Genomic DNA, 15,537 nt, shown 5'->3' with positions numbered 1-15,537 from the left:
ACAGGGACTGACTTTCCTCCAGCACATAGACTCCCCCACTTAGAGACAGCCCCCGGCTCGCACCAGCACCCCCAGACATGCGGAGGGGCACGTCCGTGCACATCTCACTCCACCACACCCCTCGGGCACGTTGCCCCCTCGCACACACCCACTCGCACGCCCTCGCACGCATGCTCCTCTGGCTCGCGCACACTCCCCGCGCGCCCACACGTGCTCCGCCTGCCCTCGCGCTCCCACGGCTTGCTCACGCTCGCGCAGGCTCCCTCACCTGGAGACGGTGGTTTGCTGGGAAACCTCACCCTGAAGCTCCGTGGCCCCCGTTCCCTCATGGTTTCCACGCCCGCCCCCCCGTGCTTCCCCGGGCAATGGGTCGCGTTGGCCTGCAGGCCCGTGGCGGCAGGGAGTGCGCCTGTGGCCCCGTGGCCGGGGCTTTTCCTGCCGTTGGCCCACCAGGGGGTGGGTAGGGAGCCCACGCCTGGGGGCCTGGGGGCCTGGGGAGGGGCAGGGACAGGCCTGGACACGGCGTCTGCGAGGGCCACGCTGGGGCTCCGCACGCTCCGTGGCCCCGGGCCTGCCGTCTCCCCATGCACCATCCCCGTTGCCCCCGAGAAGGGAGCACCCCGGGCCCAGGCTCCTTCCAGCCCCGTCTCCCTCCTCCAGGGAGGCGGAGAAGAGGAGGAGGAGGAGGTCGAGGCTGGGGCAGAAACAGAGAAAGGCTCAGGGGCCCAGGGCCTCAGGACACTCAGCCCGACCTCCCGCCCCCAGGTGCGCGAGCGGGACCTGCCCTTCGTCACCCACACCCTGTCCTCCGAGTTCACCATCCTGCGGGTCGTCAACGGCGAGACGGTGGCCGCCGACAACCTCGGCATCACCAACGGCTTCGTGAAGCCCAAGCTGGGTGAGACGGGGTCCTTTGTGCAGGGGGGGCCTTGAGGAGTAGCCGGGCGCCGCCCCAGACGGCCCCCCTCGCAGGCCGGGCCTCCGCCCACCGTGCCTCACCGCGATCCAGGGGTCTCAGTAGACCCCGCCCACGACACATGTCCTTCCGTCAGGGCTGCTGTAACGAGCACGCCACCTGCCGGCTTACGCAGCGGGAATTTAGTGTCTCCCAGGGCCGGCCACCGCCTGGCGTGCCGGGGGCAGGGCTGGGCGCTGGCCCAGGTGGCGGCGGTGGGGGGGGATATTCCAGGCCTCCTTGCGGCAGGTGGCTGCGGGGCCGGCCGACACCAGCCCCCTCCCCTGGGCCCCCCCACCCCCTTCCTAGCTGCCCCGTTGTCTTTGTGCCCTGTAGTCCAGCGGCCAGTCATCCACCCGCTGTCCAGCCCGAGCAACAGGTTCTGCGTCACCAGCCTGGACCCCGACACGCTGCCCGCCGTCGCCACTCTCCTCATGGACGTCATGTTCTACTCCAACGGGTAGGCTGCCTGGGCCTCACCCACCCTCGGCACCCTTGGGTGCAGGGAGCTGCAGGGTGGGCCACGGGGAGACGAGAAGGGCCAGCCTGAGGGTGGAGACGCAGCTCTGCCTTGGGAGCTAGTCTGTGGGAGGCAGTCTTGGCTCTGCCTGGGAGCCCCAGACCTGCCCTGGGAACCCCGAGACTCGGTGAGGCAGCAGACATACACGCAGGCGTCGTGAGTGTCCCAGCCAAGCTCGCCAGAGTGAACACTCGGCTCCAGGGGCGGCGCAGTCAGGTGAGGGGACGGGGCTCGGTTTTCCGTTGGGCAGGCAGCACCCCTTGTGTCTTCCCTGTGGCTTTGTGGCGTTCGGGGCCACAGGTAAGGGGGGCCACGGTCCAGGGAGCTGGCGATGACCACAGACCGTGCCCCCGAGGTGTGGGCGAACGAGGGCCAGAGTCCCTGCCCAGGCAGGGCCAGCGCGTCTGAGCGTGGCGGCACCGTCTCCTCTCAGACGAGGAAACCGAGGGAGAGACGCTTGCTCAGGGTCTCCAGCAGTTTTCCCTGGCCCCTCACGCCGAGGCAGGGGATAGGGCAGGGGTTGGTGTTGGGGTGCGGCAGCGGCCACGACCCGGCCCTCACCAGCTCCCCTGGCCCCAGAGTGAAGGACTCCATGGCGGCCGGCGACGACTGCGGTCATATCCGCTTCTTCTCCTTCTCCCTCATCGAGGGCTACATCTCCCTGGTCATGGATGTGCAGACCCAGCAGAGGTGAGCCGGGCCGAACCGGGGCCCCCGTCCCACGCCCCCCTGTCCCCGGGGCTGGGAAGGGCCGTTCAGAATGGCCCGAGCAAGTGGTGCTGCTGTGCCAGGCACCAGTCCCGGTCGCTGCCTTCCCTGCCCCGCGCTGAGGAGGGTGCAGAGGGAGTGGGCCTGGGGGGCCCTGAGCTCTGCCCCACCCCCCCCTGGCCCTGCCAGCATCCCGAGGACCAGGACGGAATGTTCCAGGAGGGCTGGCCAAGGAAGCAGTTAACATTGGCCCTGGGATTTTTCTCCCACTTCCTTCTCAGGTTTCCCAGTAATCTGTTGTTCACAAGTGCATCTGGGGAGCTCTGGAAGATGGTGCGGATTGGAGGACAGCCCCTGGGATTTGGTGAGCCTCGGGGGTTCCTCACTGGGGGCGGGGCACTGGGCGCAGCGAGCATTGCAGCCCTTCCAGGAGCCGCTCAGTGGGTGTGGGTGGGGAAACTGAGGCTCAGAGAGCCCGAGGCCTTGTCATCCGCAGTCCCTTGACCAGGCCAATGGAGGACAGGAAGAGCAGGTTTCCACCATCGGACTCTTATTTCCCCAACATTAATATGTGCTTATTATTAGGAAATTGGGCAAGTGGTAAAAGGCTAAGGGGGGCACAGATGTAGCTCAGTAGATTGAGTGCCTGCTTCCCACATACAATCTCCAGTGCCTCCTTAAAAAAAGAAAAATCACTCCCCTTCCCCCTGTTGTCTGCTCTGTGTCCATTTGCTGTGTGTTCTTCTGCGTCTGCTTGCATTGTCCAGGAGCACCGGGAAACTGCGTCTCTTTTTTGTTGCGTCATCTTGCTACATCAGCTCTCCGTGTGTGCGGCACCACTCCTGGGCTGGCTGTGCTTTTCTCACGCAGGGCAGCTCTCCTTATGGGGTGCACTCCTTGCGTGTGGGACACCCCTACACAGGGGCACCCCTGCATGGCATGGCACTCCTTGCACCCTGCAGCACTGCACATGGGCCAGCTCCACACGGGTCAGGAGGCCCTGGGTCTGAACCCTGGACCCTCCCTATGGTAGACAGGTGCTCTATCAGAAAAATCATTGCTTAGACCCACCACTCCAAGGTAATGACTCTTGCGCTTTCTAATGCTTTTCCTTCAAAGAAGTAAATGTAATTGCTGGGACGTTTCATCAAAAGCGCCAGACATCCCCTCTGTGGAGAGCTGGGCTTTTCTCTCTAGGAAGGAGGAGCTTCCCCTGCATCACCACGACAGCATGACCACACAAAAGAAAAGCCACCGCTTCCCTGATAGTTGGTCCAGACGCTGTTTGCACACCTGTCCACACAGTGTCTTCAGTAGAAAGGTCGTTTCCTTAATTATTTCCCAAGGTGCTGCAGGGCTCATGCCCCTCATTTGGAAGGGCCAGTTGATGTCTGTGGGACGGTTTACCTGACTTACCCAGCCATAGACGTGGGTTGGTGACCTGTTAAAATAACTGCAGCGAGGAAAGCTTTGAATTCGTTGGAAATGATTTCCTTCGGCTAGTCGTGCTAGGTCCAAGGGCTTCAACCCAAAAGAGGTTTTTGGTGAGTCACGGTTGTTTCCAGGAAGCCCATGAGCTTGTGTCACAGCAGCCTTTAGTGGAAGGGATCAGTCGGTCCTGATCTCCACAGATGGAGAGCGGAACTTTCCAGATGAAGCCCAGACCGTTCCTTAGGGTTGTCAGGTCAACCCTGGGCCTCTGCTGCTGGGACATGGAGGTGGCCAGGCGCTGACCTGCCAAGGGAGCCGGGTCCCACTGCCTGCCTCGGCCGTGCTCCGACAGGCTCACAGAGGGGTGGTAGCTGCGATTGTCCACTCGAGGGACGTCCCCGTGAAGGCAGCTGAAAGTAACCTTGTGATCTGGGGCAAGCTGCTGAAGCGCTGAGCCTCAGTTTCCCGGTTGTAAATGAGGGCAATCCTAGGACTGGCCTCTTGGGTCATCCCACACATAAAATGAGAAGTTTGGCACAGGCACGTGCTCCATGAGCGGGGGTCACTGTCATGTCAGGACTGGGTGGCCCGGAGAAGGTCCAGGACGGGAAGGCTTCCCAGAGGAGGCGATTCCGGAACCGGTTGTTGAACCAGTCAGGATTTGCCAGGCAGAGGGGGAGGCGCAGGCAGTGCCGGCAGAGGGGGTGGCAGAGGCACGGAGGGTGACCTGACGCCTTGTCCGTGCACAGTGCTCGCAGCTGGGCCCAGGGCACAGCATCCAAAGGCAGGAAGGTGGGAGAAGAGTGCAAACAGGTCGGCCCAGGGGAGTGGGGCCTGAATACCAGGCTGAGGGGTGCCTGCAGACCTCACCCCAGAGGCAGAGGGAACACCGCAGGAGAGGTAGTGGCCGGGAGGGACGTGGCCGGGGGTGCCTGGGAGGCCACGTGGAAGGTGGATTCGTGGAGACACAGGCCGGAAGACATACCATGTTTGCTTATCTGTTTGTCCCCAGCTTTGATCCTCAAAGATTTGAGTCCATCTCTCAGAGGACGCTCAGTGTAATAACATTAGCAAAAAAGAGTCAGGACGAAGGGATGGGAAGATGGAACTCAAATCGCTTCCATTGGCAAAAGTCTGTGCGTTGCTCTCAGGCCGCTGTGGATGGCAGGCAGGGAGGGCACGGAAGACACAGCGGCGTAGGTCTGGCAGGCAGTGGCTGCATTTGCTTCCTGGGACATTGCAGTTTCAGAGTAATACTTAAAGCCCTAAATATTCCCGCAAGAAAAAGAGCTTAGTGAGAATCTGAAAGATCCTAGACTGGCAGGCAAAGGAGTCCATATGCTTTTTTTTTTTTAGATTTATTTATTTATTTAATTCCCCTCCTCCCCCGGTTATCTGTTCTCTGTGTCTGTTTGCTCCGTCTTGTTTCTTTGTCTGCTTTTGTTGTCATCAGCGGCAAGGGAGGTGTGGGCAGCGCCATTCCTGGGGCAGGCTGCACTTTCTTTCGCACTGGACGGCTCTCCTTACGGGGCGCACTCCCTGCGCGTGGGGCTCCCCCACGCGGGGCACACCCCTGCGTGGCAGGGCACTCCTTGCGCGCATCAGCACTGCGCATGGGCCAGCTCCACACGGGTCAAGGAGGCCCGGGGTTTGAACTGCGGACCTCCCATGTGGTAGACGGATGCCCTAACCACTGGGCCAAGTCTGTTTCCCCCATATGCTTTTGACCACGGGCTGGAGTAAATATTTTACGGCGTAGCCCAGCACACACGCAAACGCAGCAAACAAAGTTGCACAAAAGCACACTGGCCCTAGCTCCGTGTTGCGCTGTCTCGTCTTCTGTTTTCTCTTCTGTTTTCTCTTCTGTTTTCTCTTCTGTGTCGTTTTAGAAAACGCTGGTTGGTCCCCAGCCTTTTGAATCTGTTGCACAACCCACGTGTGAGGCGCACAGACCGAGGCCCCCACTGCCCCCACCCCCCTTTTCCGCAGAGCTGTTTCTACAGTGAGGGCTCTCGGGACTGCCAATGCCCAGTAGGGCCTCCAGAGGGGTCTGCGGGCCCAGCCGTGGGCCCTGGCACAGCAAGCAGAAGGCAGAGCTGGAGACCTGCCAGGTCACGCTGCAGAAATCCCGGGGAGGGGTTACAGGAGGGGGTGCTGGTCTGGGTGACACCGGAGTCAGGGCTGGTGGAGCCCCAGGTGATTCCTGGGCTTTGGGCGTCACAGTCCAGGGAGGCGTTGGGGAAACATCATTGCCCAGATGCGAGCAGCAGCTTTTAGGGAGAACACCGAGGAACTGCATTGGTGGAGAACAGCGGTTCTCAGGCCCTGGAGGTCTTCCTGGAGGTCTTCCTGGAGGAGGACCCCTTGAGTGGCCCCTCGAAATCAGGGAGGAGGCTGAGGGGACGGGGTCCAGCCTTAGGCAGCCCCATGGCTGCTTCGTTGCCTTCGAGGAGCCAGGGAATCTGGAAGACGGCGGTTGCAGGGCGGTTGCAGGGTGGCCGTGGCAGCAGAGGGCAGGGGGGAGCCTGGAAAGCCGGCGGCTTCGGCCGCCCAGAGTCTGAGCGCGGCCCTCTCCCCCCAGACGAGTGTGGCATCGTGGCCCAGATCGCCGAGCCCCTGGCGGCCGCCGACATCCCTGCCTACTACATCAGTACCTTCAAGTTCGACCACGCTCTGGTGAGTGCCGGGCAGGGCCGCGCGGGGCGTGGGGGGTCGGGGGCTCATGGGATTTGCTTCCCCCCCTCGCAGGTCCCAGAAGAAAACATCCACGGCGTCATCAGCGCCCTGCAAGTCAGCCAGGCCGAGAAGCACTAGGAGGGCCTCTGCCGCCAGCCGCGCCGCCCGGGGCCGCCCCCACCCCGCAGACCATTCTCGCAGTATTTCTCGACAGACTGGACAGTCCTCCCCGAGCACCCCGGCGAAGGGGCTCCCGGGAGGCCCCCCGATGGCAGACTCCCCGGGCCTGGGGCCCAAGCTAAGGCCTCCGAGTGCCCTCCTGCCTCCCCAGAGCCCCCAGAGCCTCCAGGAACTGCCCGCCACCTCCCCAAATTCCCCGCGGAGGCCCAGGGAGCTTGGGAGCAGGCCCACCGCCTCCCCAGCCACCCCTTCACCGCCGGGCAGATGCCAAAGGAGGCCGGCAGTCCCCCGCGCCGCTGGGCGCTGCTGCCTGTGTTGTCCCGGGGGGCTGGCAGAGCTTGTGGAGCCCGGGAAGGCCCCGGGAGGGGGTGCTGGGCAACTCGTGTTGGTCCCTGCCTTCCGGTTTGGTTTGAGGCTGGTTCCCCTGGAGTGGAGGCCAGGGGGCCACCCGCAGTTACAGGGGCTCAGCCAGGAGCACGGGTGGGGACCCCCGGCAGGGGAGGACCCAAGCACCAGAACCGCGCCCACCAGTCATGGGGCCTGCGCCCCGACTCCCAGCAAGACTGCCAAGAGGGACCCTGCCCAGCCCTGCTTCCCAGCACAAGCACCCACTTCGTGGGTGGGGTCCCAGGAGACCCACCAGCCTGGAGCTTGAGCTCCTGTCCCCTCTGCTTTCCCTGGACCCTCCTCAGCAGGCAGTCTCCCCCAAGTTGGGGGGTGGGTATCCCCAGCATTCTGGGCCTGGGGGCTCTTAGGTAACCCCCCCAGCAGTTGACTAGACCAGCATAGGACTCCACTCCCCCATCGTCCTCCCACTTTTGGGGGTCCTCAAAGGCCTCTGCCCCCACCTTGCCTGCCTGCCTGCCCCCCCAGTCTGGGGCCCGTGGCATTCATGAGTACTTGACGTGGGAGGCAGCGTAACTGAGCCTTAATAGAGAAAAACATACCTTGTTTTAGTTTTTTATTTAACGTATTTGCGCCCAGGCTGCTATTGGCAGCAGCTTCTGTTTTTGGGGACGGGGCCTGTTTGAGTCTGTCAGGGGCCCAAGGGCTCAGTGACGGCTGGGGGTGGCCCCGGGCCCAAGCCCAAGCACCACAAAGGCCTCGGCCCTCTTGGGAGGGGGAGCAGATGGTGGTACCCCAGGCCCACACAAGACCCCCAGCCGGCCGTGGTGGCAGGGCCCAGGCCCCTGCGGTTCTGCCTGAGCATCGGAGGGGGCGAGGGGCCCCAGGGCTGCGGGCGGGGTGGCCAGGATGGCAGGCCCGCTGCAGGCCCTGTCCCGTGGGGGGCAGCAGCTGCCGGCTGACCAGGTGGGTGGGGGCGGCCTGTGCCCTCAGAGTGAGCAGGAGCGCAAGCCCCACGGGACCTCCGGGCCTCTTGCTCGGGCAAGAGCTGAACTTGCTGGAACCGAGACGGTCGGAACAGAAGGGAAGTTGTGGCCTGATGGGGCCTTGCATGAGCCCCCCGTCCCCCTCCGCTGACCCCAGGAGCCCCGTTGGGGCCCAGGCACTGACTAGGAACCCACATGTTGTTTGAAAGCTAATTCATTTTGCACAAGACTCCAAAACAACCAAAACTTGTAGACTGCTGGTTCCAGAAGACAGGTGGCCGAGTGGGCAGGGCCGTGGCTGGCGCCCCGAGTTCCCTTCTGTCCTCGTAAGGCCTTGATTTCCGTGGCGCACCTCGCGAAACCTCTCTGTCCGCGTCCCTCTCCGTGTCGCTTCTCTGCCTTTCCTTCCTGCCATGCGAGCGTGTCAGCCCCAACTCCCCAGGCCGTACCGTGTACACACATATAAATACCTGTTCTATGTGGATATAGATGTATACTGTAAATAGCATATATACTTGAGCAATATATATGTTAATATATACCGTGTGCGCACGCGCGTGTGCAGGACGTGGGCATGGCCCGCGGTGTGCGCGCGTGTGGGTGTGAGGGTCCCTGCCCCCCCGTGTCTGCCGCGCACACACGCGTGTTTTGAGCCACCATATATTTTTAATTCAAGTATATAGGCAATACGCTTCGTCGAGGAGCCGAGTGCATCCTCAGACCTGATTGGAGAGCAAACAAAACCAGCAGCCCGGGAGCCTGAAGGCGAGGCCAGGGCCGAGACCCCCAGCCCCCCACCAAAGCTGGGCTCCACCCTTTCCTGTCCCCGCTTCCACAGCCAAGGCATCTGGGCACCCGGGGCTTACCTGGGGGTACAGCGGTTCAAGGGAGGGCTGGGGTGGCTCGCCAGCGCGGGGAGCGGCATCCTCGGCCCGAGAGCTGGGCAGTCCTCTGCCCAGGGTGCCCGGCGCCTCGGGCACCCGTCCCCATGCTGGCGGCTAACCTGGTTTTTTTTTTTTTAGAAATCTCAGGTTCTCCTCCCAGGTGTCCTCCCGGAGCCTGGCCCCACCCGACCACAAAGCGCACGTCCAGGCTGGTGGTCGGGGGTCCCCGCTGGGCCGTGGCTGTGCCCGCCCCTTTCCTTCTGCTCGTGTGAGAAGCTGGGCATGGCGTCGGTGCTCTGTGCGCCCATGAGCAGCCTAGTCCGGGGCTGGTCCCACAGCTCCTGGGGGCAGGGTGTCCCCACGCCGGCCCGCACCTGTCTCCTCTCCACCTTGAGAGGAATCTGTGTTTCTCCGTGGGGACTCCTGGGACTCCCCAGCCTGGCTCCAGGGAGGCACCCCGGGGACATGCCGGGGCTGCGCCCAGGTCCTGTTGGCTCTGGACAGCGGCGCACGTAGAGTGGGAAGGAAAATGGAGTTCTGAGCTGTTTCAGGCGCCCGGCCTGGCGGCCTGGGCAAGGCGCAGAGGGGACGGCGCGGTGCCCCGGGGCTCGGCCCGTGTGTCTTTGCGCCCGCGCCCATCTCTGGGGAAAGCTGGGTCTCGGCACCGCCCGCCTCTGCCCCTCACCTGCCCGATCCCTGCCACCAGTGAGGAGAGCTTAAGCAGCGGGGGCTGGGGGAGGGAGCCGTGACCACGCTGCCCCCTGCCCAAAGGCCAGGGTCCTCCTGGGGCCCAGCCCTTAGCAAGGAGCCCCCGGGGCTGAAGGCTCTGCCAGCCCCGCCCTCCTGCCGCCTGCCCTCAGCCGGGGCACCAGGCAGAGGGGCCTGCAGACCCCACCGCCAGTCTCCCCGTCCCACCAGCTCCGCGAGACGGGCCCTGGTGGGAAAAGGGGGCTGGGTGATGGGAGCGGCCTGCCGTGGCCGCCACCACCAGGGAGCCTGGCCGCGGCGACAGTGTGGCGTCCAGCCGGAGGGCGCCTGGTCTAGGGGCAGAAAATGCCGCGGAGGTTCAGAGAAGGCAGCTGAGGAGGCAGGCCCCCGGCGCAGGCCCTTGGCCTGTGAGCCCGGGCCGCCTCCCACCAGCACCCCTGGCTGCCTTCAGGGGTCCCGGGAGCCTTTGTGAGTCTCTGGATCTGGATGTGGGGGTGCCCGGAGCCCTTCCCAGCCCCAAGCTAAGAGGGTACCTTTGGGGGAGCTCCCAGGTGACAGCGGAGCACTCCAGCCCAGGGGGTGCCCAACTGGCTGCGGAATTTGTGGTGCCACTTCCTGAGTGCGGGGGGTGGGGTGGGAGGAAAGCCGCCCCCCATGCGTCTGTGCCCACTGTGAGCCGGGGCAGGGCAGTGGCTGGTCACTGAGAGAGACGTGGAAGCGGGGGTTGATGTGAGTGGAGCCGGGGTCGGGGTGAGGGAGTCTCTCAACTGTGAGGAGGTGGGCGCTTGGGCCTTTTCAGGAAGTCTCCTCGTGTGAGGGCGGATGGGCCTGGGGAGGGCAGGAGAAGGCGGGAGAGGAGGGCGGGCTTCAGGGGCGTGGCGTGGGCCGAGGGGGGGGCGACACCTCCTCCAGCTTTTGAAGGCTCTTCTAATTGAAGGCGGCGGAGGCACGCTTCCTTGTCGCTGGCAGCTCTTCCCAGGCCTGGGGGCGGCAGGCGTGGGTGGACGATGGCCCTCAGCTGCTATCCCACCCTGTCCTATGAGGGGCACTCTGGGGAAGGGGCAGATGGGAGCTGCTGTCCTGTGGGCAGCTGGCCCCAGAGGCAGCTGGAGGCAGAGGCCTGGGCGTCCTGGGGCAGCCAGGTGGTGAGGGAAGGGAGCCCACGAGAGTCCAAGCCGCCGGGGGCCCTTCCCAGGAAGTCTGCGCACTGGGTTCTGTTCATGCCCACACCTGTGTGTCTTTATACATACGTGTGCGGCACGCATGTACGTGCGTGTGCAGAGTCCTGTTGCAAGCTAAGGTACTGGCTCATTCGGTACTTGGAGTCCTTGGGGGTGGCCTTGGCCGGGGGCCCCGTTCACAGAGGTGTGCAGGCGGGGCTGCCCACCTAATGCACGCCTCAGGGGTGGGGAGGTGGGGGGACCACAGCAAGGCTTCTGCTCCCGCCTCCCTGCGCGGCCTGGGCTGCCCTGCTGCCCGTCCCGGAGCGGCTCGTCCTGACGGCAGTATTCACAGGGCGAGGGGGGCTGCCGGTGCCCCCTCGCCCGCGAGGGTCCCTCCTGGAAGAGCTGGCGGAAGCCCCACAGGGCAGGGAGGAGCAGGCCAGGGTCAGGGCCCAGGACGGAAGCCGAGCACAGCGCTGTTGCCTTTCCACTGCCTCAGTTTACCTGTTCAGAAAACGATCCCGAGAGAATTGAGCAGGCAGGGCTGGTTCCAGAACAGTGGGGGCTAACAACAAAAACAACCCCCAGCCCCCCTCTCGCTCTATGCCAAAATCATTTCCGTTATCCTGGGGTAGGGGGCGGGGTGGGCGCGCGGTACGCAGCGAGGTTCTCCAGGGTCTCTCCCCTGCCCACAGCCCACCCGGCATGCCATGCCCCATGTCACCAGCAGCAGCAGTGGCACCTCCGTCTATTCCAAGGGAAAGGGAGAGCTGGGCGACCCTAACCCTCCTCCCCGCCGGGGGCCCTCACGCTTACTTTCTTTGTTGAAGAAACACAAAACCCTCGAGATTCATGTACTGTATGATGGAGAGAAAAAAAGTACCTAATGTTTCCCCAAAAAGACAGTATATTTTGTACTTTGTAAAGTGTTAATTAAAATGGAGAAGAAAACGCAGTTGGCTGCGGCGTCTCGCTTTGCTGGCTCAGGGCGGCCCGGCAGCCGTGGTCCGAGGGCTGGGGGGGGGGGCGGGGCCGGCCTTGCAGTCCATCAGCCGCAACAGGGGGTCTTAGCCACCCCCAAAGCGCGGGGACTTGCAGCGAGGACCGCTGGTTTGTGTGGCTTCTGGGGACCTGGCCTCGGGGAGCAGCGGGGCTGGGGCGTTCTGGCTCGGGGCTGCGCGTGAGCCCGCAGCCATCTGACGTCGTGGCCAGGCCCAGGGGATCGACTTCCAAGGTGGTTTGGGACCGGCCGTGGCAGAGGCCGTGGTTCCTCTCCGTGCGTCTCTGGCCACAGGGCCGCTTGGAGGTCCTCAAATACGGTGCCTAACTGTCCCCAGAGCAAGGGATTCAGGAGCCCGCGGCAGAAGCCACCATGCTCGGTCCTCTCTGGCCTCGGAACTGGCACGCCTTCCCCTCCACCGTGCCCTGCTGCCGTGTGGCCCAGCTCTGGTTTGACACGGAGGTACCCGTGCAGGGGCCACCCTGGACACTGACTCCTACACCCTCCCAACCTCTGGCACAGGCCGGCCTGGGGGTCAGAGGCCCAGCGAGCTGGGCAAGGCCTTGCTGGGGAGGGGGGACCAGGAACTGGATTCCCGGCCACGGGGCCCCTTCCCCATGCCTGAGCCAGACTGGGCAGCACCCCCAGGAAAGGGTTCCTTGGCGCTAGAACCCCAGGAGCTCACACCTCCAGGCAAAATATTGGGGGGAGCCCAGCCTCCCTCCCCCAAGCACTCGGACTGCCTCCTGCCCTCTTGGAGGTGGGACACTGGGGCTGCCCAGGCAAGAAAGAGACGGGCTAAAGACGAGCAGGGGCCCTGGCACGCCCCACCCTACCCTCTGACGACCGGAGCCATTCAAGTGCCCTGCCCCACCTGGCCCTGTCCCCAGCCAGACGCATTCCTCCCGGGACGCGGCTTTGGCTTCTGCTTGGCAGGGTTCTCCACCTGCACATTGGAATCTCCTGGGAGCAAGCGGGACTCCACCCCAGGGTCGGATTCAGCAGGTCTGGGCTACAAAATGGTTTTAAAAGCTCCCGCAGGGGAGTCTGGGGAGGCAGGTGGAGGACCACGGCAGGAGGAGGCGGGGCCTGCCGGGAGGAACCCCGAGGCCCCGGGACGAACACCGCTGCCACCGGCGGCTCTGCAGGGCGGGCGGCTTCGGCCACAAGGCCAGGCTGACGGGGCAGGCCAGCCCGCGGCGCCCACCCCAAGTGACGCAGGCCTCCTCCGGCACCCAGCAGGTGCTCAGCAGCTCCTGTTCCTCACCTTCAATAGTCCCCCTTGGAAGGAGCGTTGACAACTGACCATTTGCCTGACCTATTCCGCCTTAGACCCCAGGACGCGCTCCAATGCGGCGCTTCTCGGCCAGGCCTGGCTTCGGCCGCGCCACTCTCTGGGCCAGCTCTGAGCTGCCACCGTGCTCCCAGCAAAGCCAGAGCGAGGCACTTCCCTGGCCCTCCTCCGCACAAGCAGGCCCGGGCCCCCCAACCACAGCTCACCGTTCCCTGTCCCCTCCCTTGCAGGACTCCAGGTTTTAGGAAGTAGCAATAGTATCTGGGTTTCTCCTTTAAAATGTGACTGTTGAGCCTGCACCTCAGCGTAGCCCCAGATCTAAGAAAAGTGCCATTAGAGGGACTCCGGCCATTGTACCCAGCTCAAGCACAGTCTGGGCTGCCACCACCTCCATGTTAAAGCCTGGGGTTTCTCGTGCAGTGCGGCCTGAGTCTGACGGTAGCTGGGGGAGAGAGGGGCGTTACCGCACAGGTCCTGAAGAGGGCCATCCGCTGTGGCGTGCTGGGCAGGTGCCCGGGGCAGCCCACCCAGGCCGTCTACGAGGGTCCGTCCTCACGGCAGGCTGTGCGGTCAGCTCTGCTGCCTTCAACTGCAGAACAGCGGCCCGGGCCATTCCAGCTGCCCTCCTCAGGGGCTGGGACGGGGACTGCGAGGAGACGCTGTGGAGTCTTCACAGGCCTAATGAGCGTTAAGGCAGCACTTGGCGACAGACAAACCTGCCGTCCCAAATCGCCATTCTTTACTGCACATTTCTGGGACAATGAGGCCAATTTGACTTTGTCACAAAACACAGTAAGTACATAATGAATTGATGAAAACATAGGCCAACCACATATTCAAGAAACGGAATAGCTACGCGAGGATCCTACTGGATATTTTGGGGTCTGACACCTTTCTATGAATGGCATGCCAAGTGTCTTTCAGTAGCTGGTTTAAGGTTTTTCATGCCAGTAAGAGCCAACCCTTCCCTCAGAAAGCACTCTGGAGTGGTCTGCCCATCTGGCAGGGCCTGAGAGGGCTGAAGCCAAGAGCCAGGAAGCCTGGTGGCAGCAGCCCACGGAGGCAGGCCTGGAGGCGGCGGCCCACGGAGGCAGACCTGGTGGCGGCAGCCCACGGAGGCAGCCTGGCGGTGGCGGCCCACGGAGGCAGACCTGGAGGCGGCAGCCCATGGAGGCAGACCTGGAGGCGGCGGCCCACGGAGGCAGGCCTGGCGGCCCACATGAACAGGCCTGGCGGTGGCGGCCCAAGGAGGCAGCCTGGCGGTGGCGGCCCACAGGAGCGGGTCTGGCGGTGGCGGCCCACAGGAGCGGGTCTGGCGGTGGCGGCCCACGGAGGCAGACCTGGAGGCGGCAGCCCACGGAGGCAGGCCTGGCGGCAGCGGCCCACAGGAGCAGGTCTGGCAGTGGCGGCCCAAGGAGGCAGCCTGGCGGTGGCGGCCCACGGCAGACGCCTCAGGCTGGCAGCTACACCCTACACCTTCCACTCAGGCTCCACTCTGGCTTTGGCTATTGACCGGATATGGAAACAGCCAAAATCTAAGTGGAGAGGAGAGGGGGGCCAGAGGACGCATTGAGTCGGCACGTGGTTCCCTTCATTAGGGGTGTTATTCTCACAACTCACTAAAGCGAGAGGAGCCTGCAGACACTGGCTTTTCACAGGAACAAAATGATAAATCACAGCCACCGAGCTAATGGCATAGAATTAGCGCTGCATGGGTGTATTAGCAACTGGGAGGGGCTGGGGAATGAGGACAAAAGCTGAGAAGAGGCACGATCCCAGATGACCACCTGTGTGAGGGGACAGGGGCACGGCGGGGGAGCCACACAGCCCACAGACGAAGGCCCCTGGGAGAAACCGGGTTTTAAGGCAAATCCAGGCAAGTCCCTTGTGCCCTGGTTCTAACAAATACATCCCACCAGGTCCAAGACAAGAGCTGAAACTACTGGATCTCGGTCCAGGATGCCATTTGGGTGTAAGGTTTAAAATTGTTCCTGACTTCTGAAGAGACCCTTCCTCGGCCACCATGACCTCCCGTCCTTCCACACCTGGGCTGGCTTGCCCCCAGCCCTGACCTCGGAGGCGCTGGCCCTAAACCATCCGGGCCCAGAGGCTTGCGTTTTGCTGAGCTCTAGTTACTGTTCCTCACCTCTGGGCCACCTCTCCACTCAGCACAACCAGCAGTTTCAGGAAGGAAGATGACAACAGGTTTTCAACTTATAGTAGAAGTTTCTGGAGGAACTTTGCGGCAGTATACTTAAAAACTCATCTCCACAGAAAAATGAAGGGGGCATTTGCCTTGAGGCGCGGAGGCCCACCTGGCTGGTTGTTTTTGTTGGCTAAAAGCTGCTGGGGGCGACAGACCAGAAGTGGGTTGGCTTTTACAATGGGAATGTCTGAGGTTAAAGGCTCACAGCCCTGAGGCTGTGGGAGTGTCCCAATCAGGGAGAGCCGCAGCTGTGGGAGATCAGCGGGAGATCAGGCACAAGGGCCCCGTGGGCTCCTCTCCTCCGGCCCTGGGGCTTTCAGCTTCTGGCTCAAGTGGCTTCCTCTCGGCTTCTGGCTCCTGGGGCCCTCTCTCTCAGCTTCTGGGTTCCTTTCTCTTCTTTCTGTGTCTGCAGCTCTCTATTCCTCCATTTGTAAAGGATTAAGAGGATTAAGACCCACCGTGGGTCACACAATCTAATCAA

The 15,537-nt window shown here is 63.2% G+C and overlaps 1 protein-coding gene across 1 annotated transcript in view; it reads left to right on the top strand.

Annotated features, from left to right (window-relative positions):
- Positions 1-11,511, top strand: part of CASTOR2 (cytosolic arginine sensor for mTORC1 subunit 2) — a 57,901-nt gene extending 46,390 nt beyond the window's left edge. Inside the window, exons 4-9 of the mRNA XM_058285961.2 lie at positions 766-898; positions 1,292-1,415; positions 2,055-2,165; positions 2,465-2,547; positions 6,196-6,290; positions 6,363-11,511. Of these exons, the coding sequence (XP_058141944.1) occupies positions 766-898; positions 1,292-1,415; positions 2,055-2,165; positions 2,465-2,547; positions 6,196-6,290; positions 6,363-6,428 (612 nt within the window). The 3' untranslated portion in view covers positions 6,429-11,511. The remainder of the gene's footprint in view (positions 1-765; positions 899-1,291; positions 1,416-2,054; positions 2,166-2,464; positions 2,548-6,195; positions 6,291-6,362) is intronic.
- The last annotated feature ends 4,026 nt before the right edge of the window (positions 11,512-15,537 follow it).

The sequence above is a fragment of the Dasypus novemcinctus genome, chromosome 23, assembly GCF_030445035.2.
Source record: "Dasypus novemcinctus isolate mDasNov1 chromosome 23, mDasNov1.1.hap2, whole genome shotgun sequence".
Lineage (NCBI taxonomy): Eukaryota > Metazoa > Chordata > Mammalia > Cingulata > Dasypodidae > Dasypus > Dasypus novemcinctus.
Note: the sequence above shows the minus strand (reverse complement) of the source record. Positions and strands in the feature narration are given on the sequence as shown.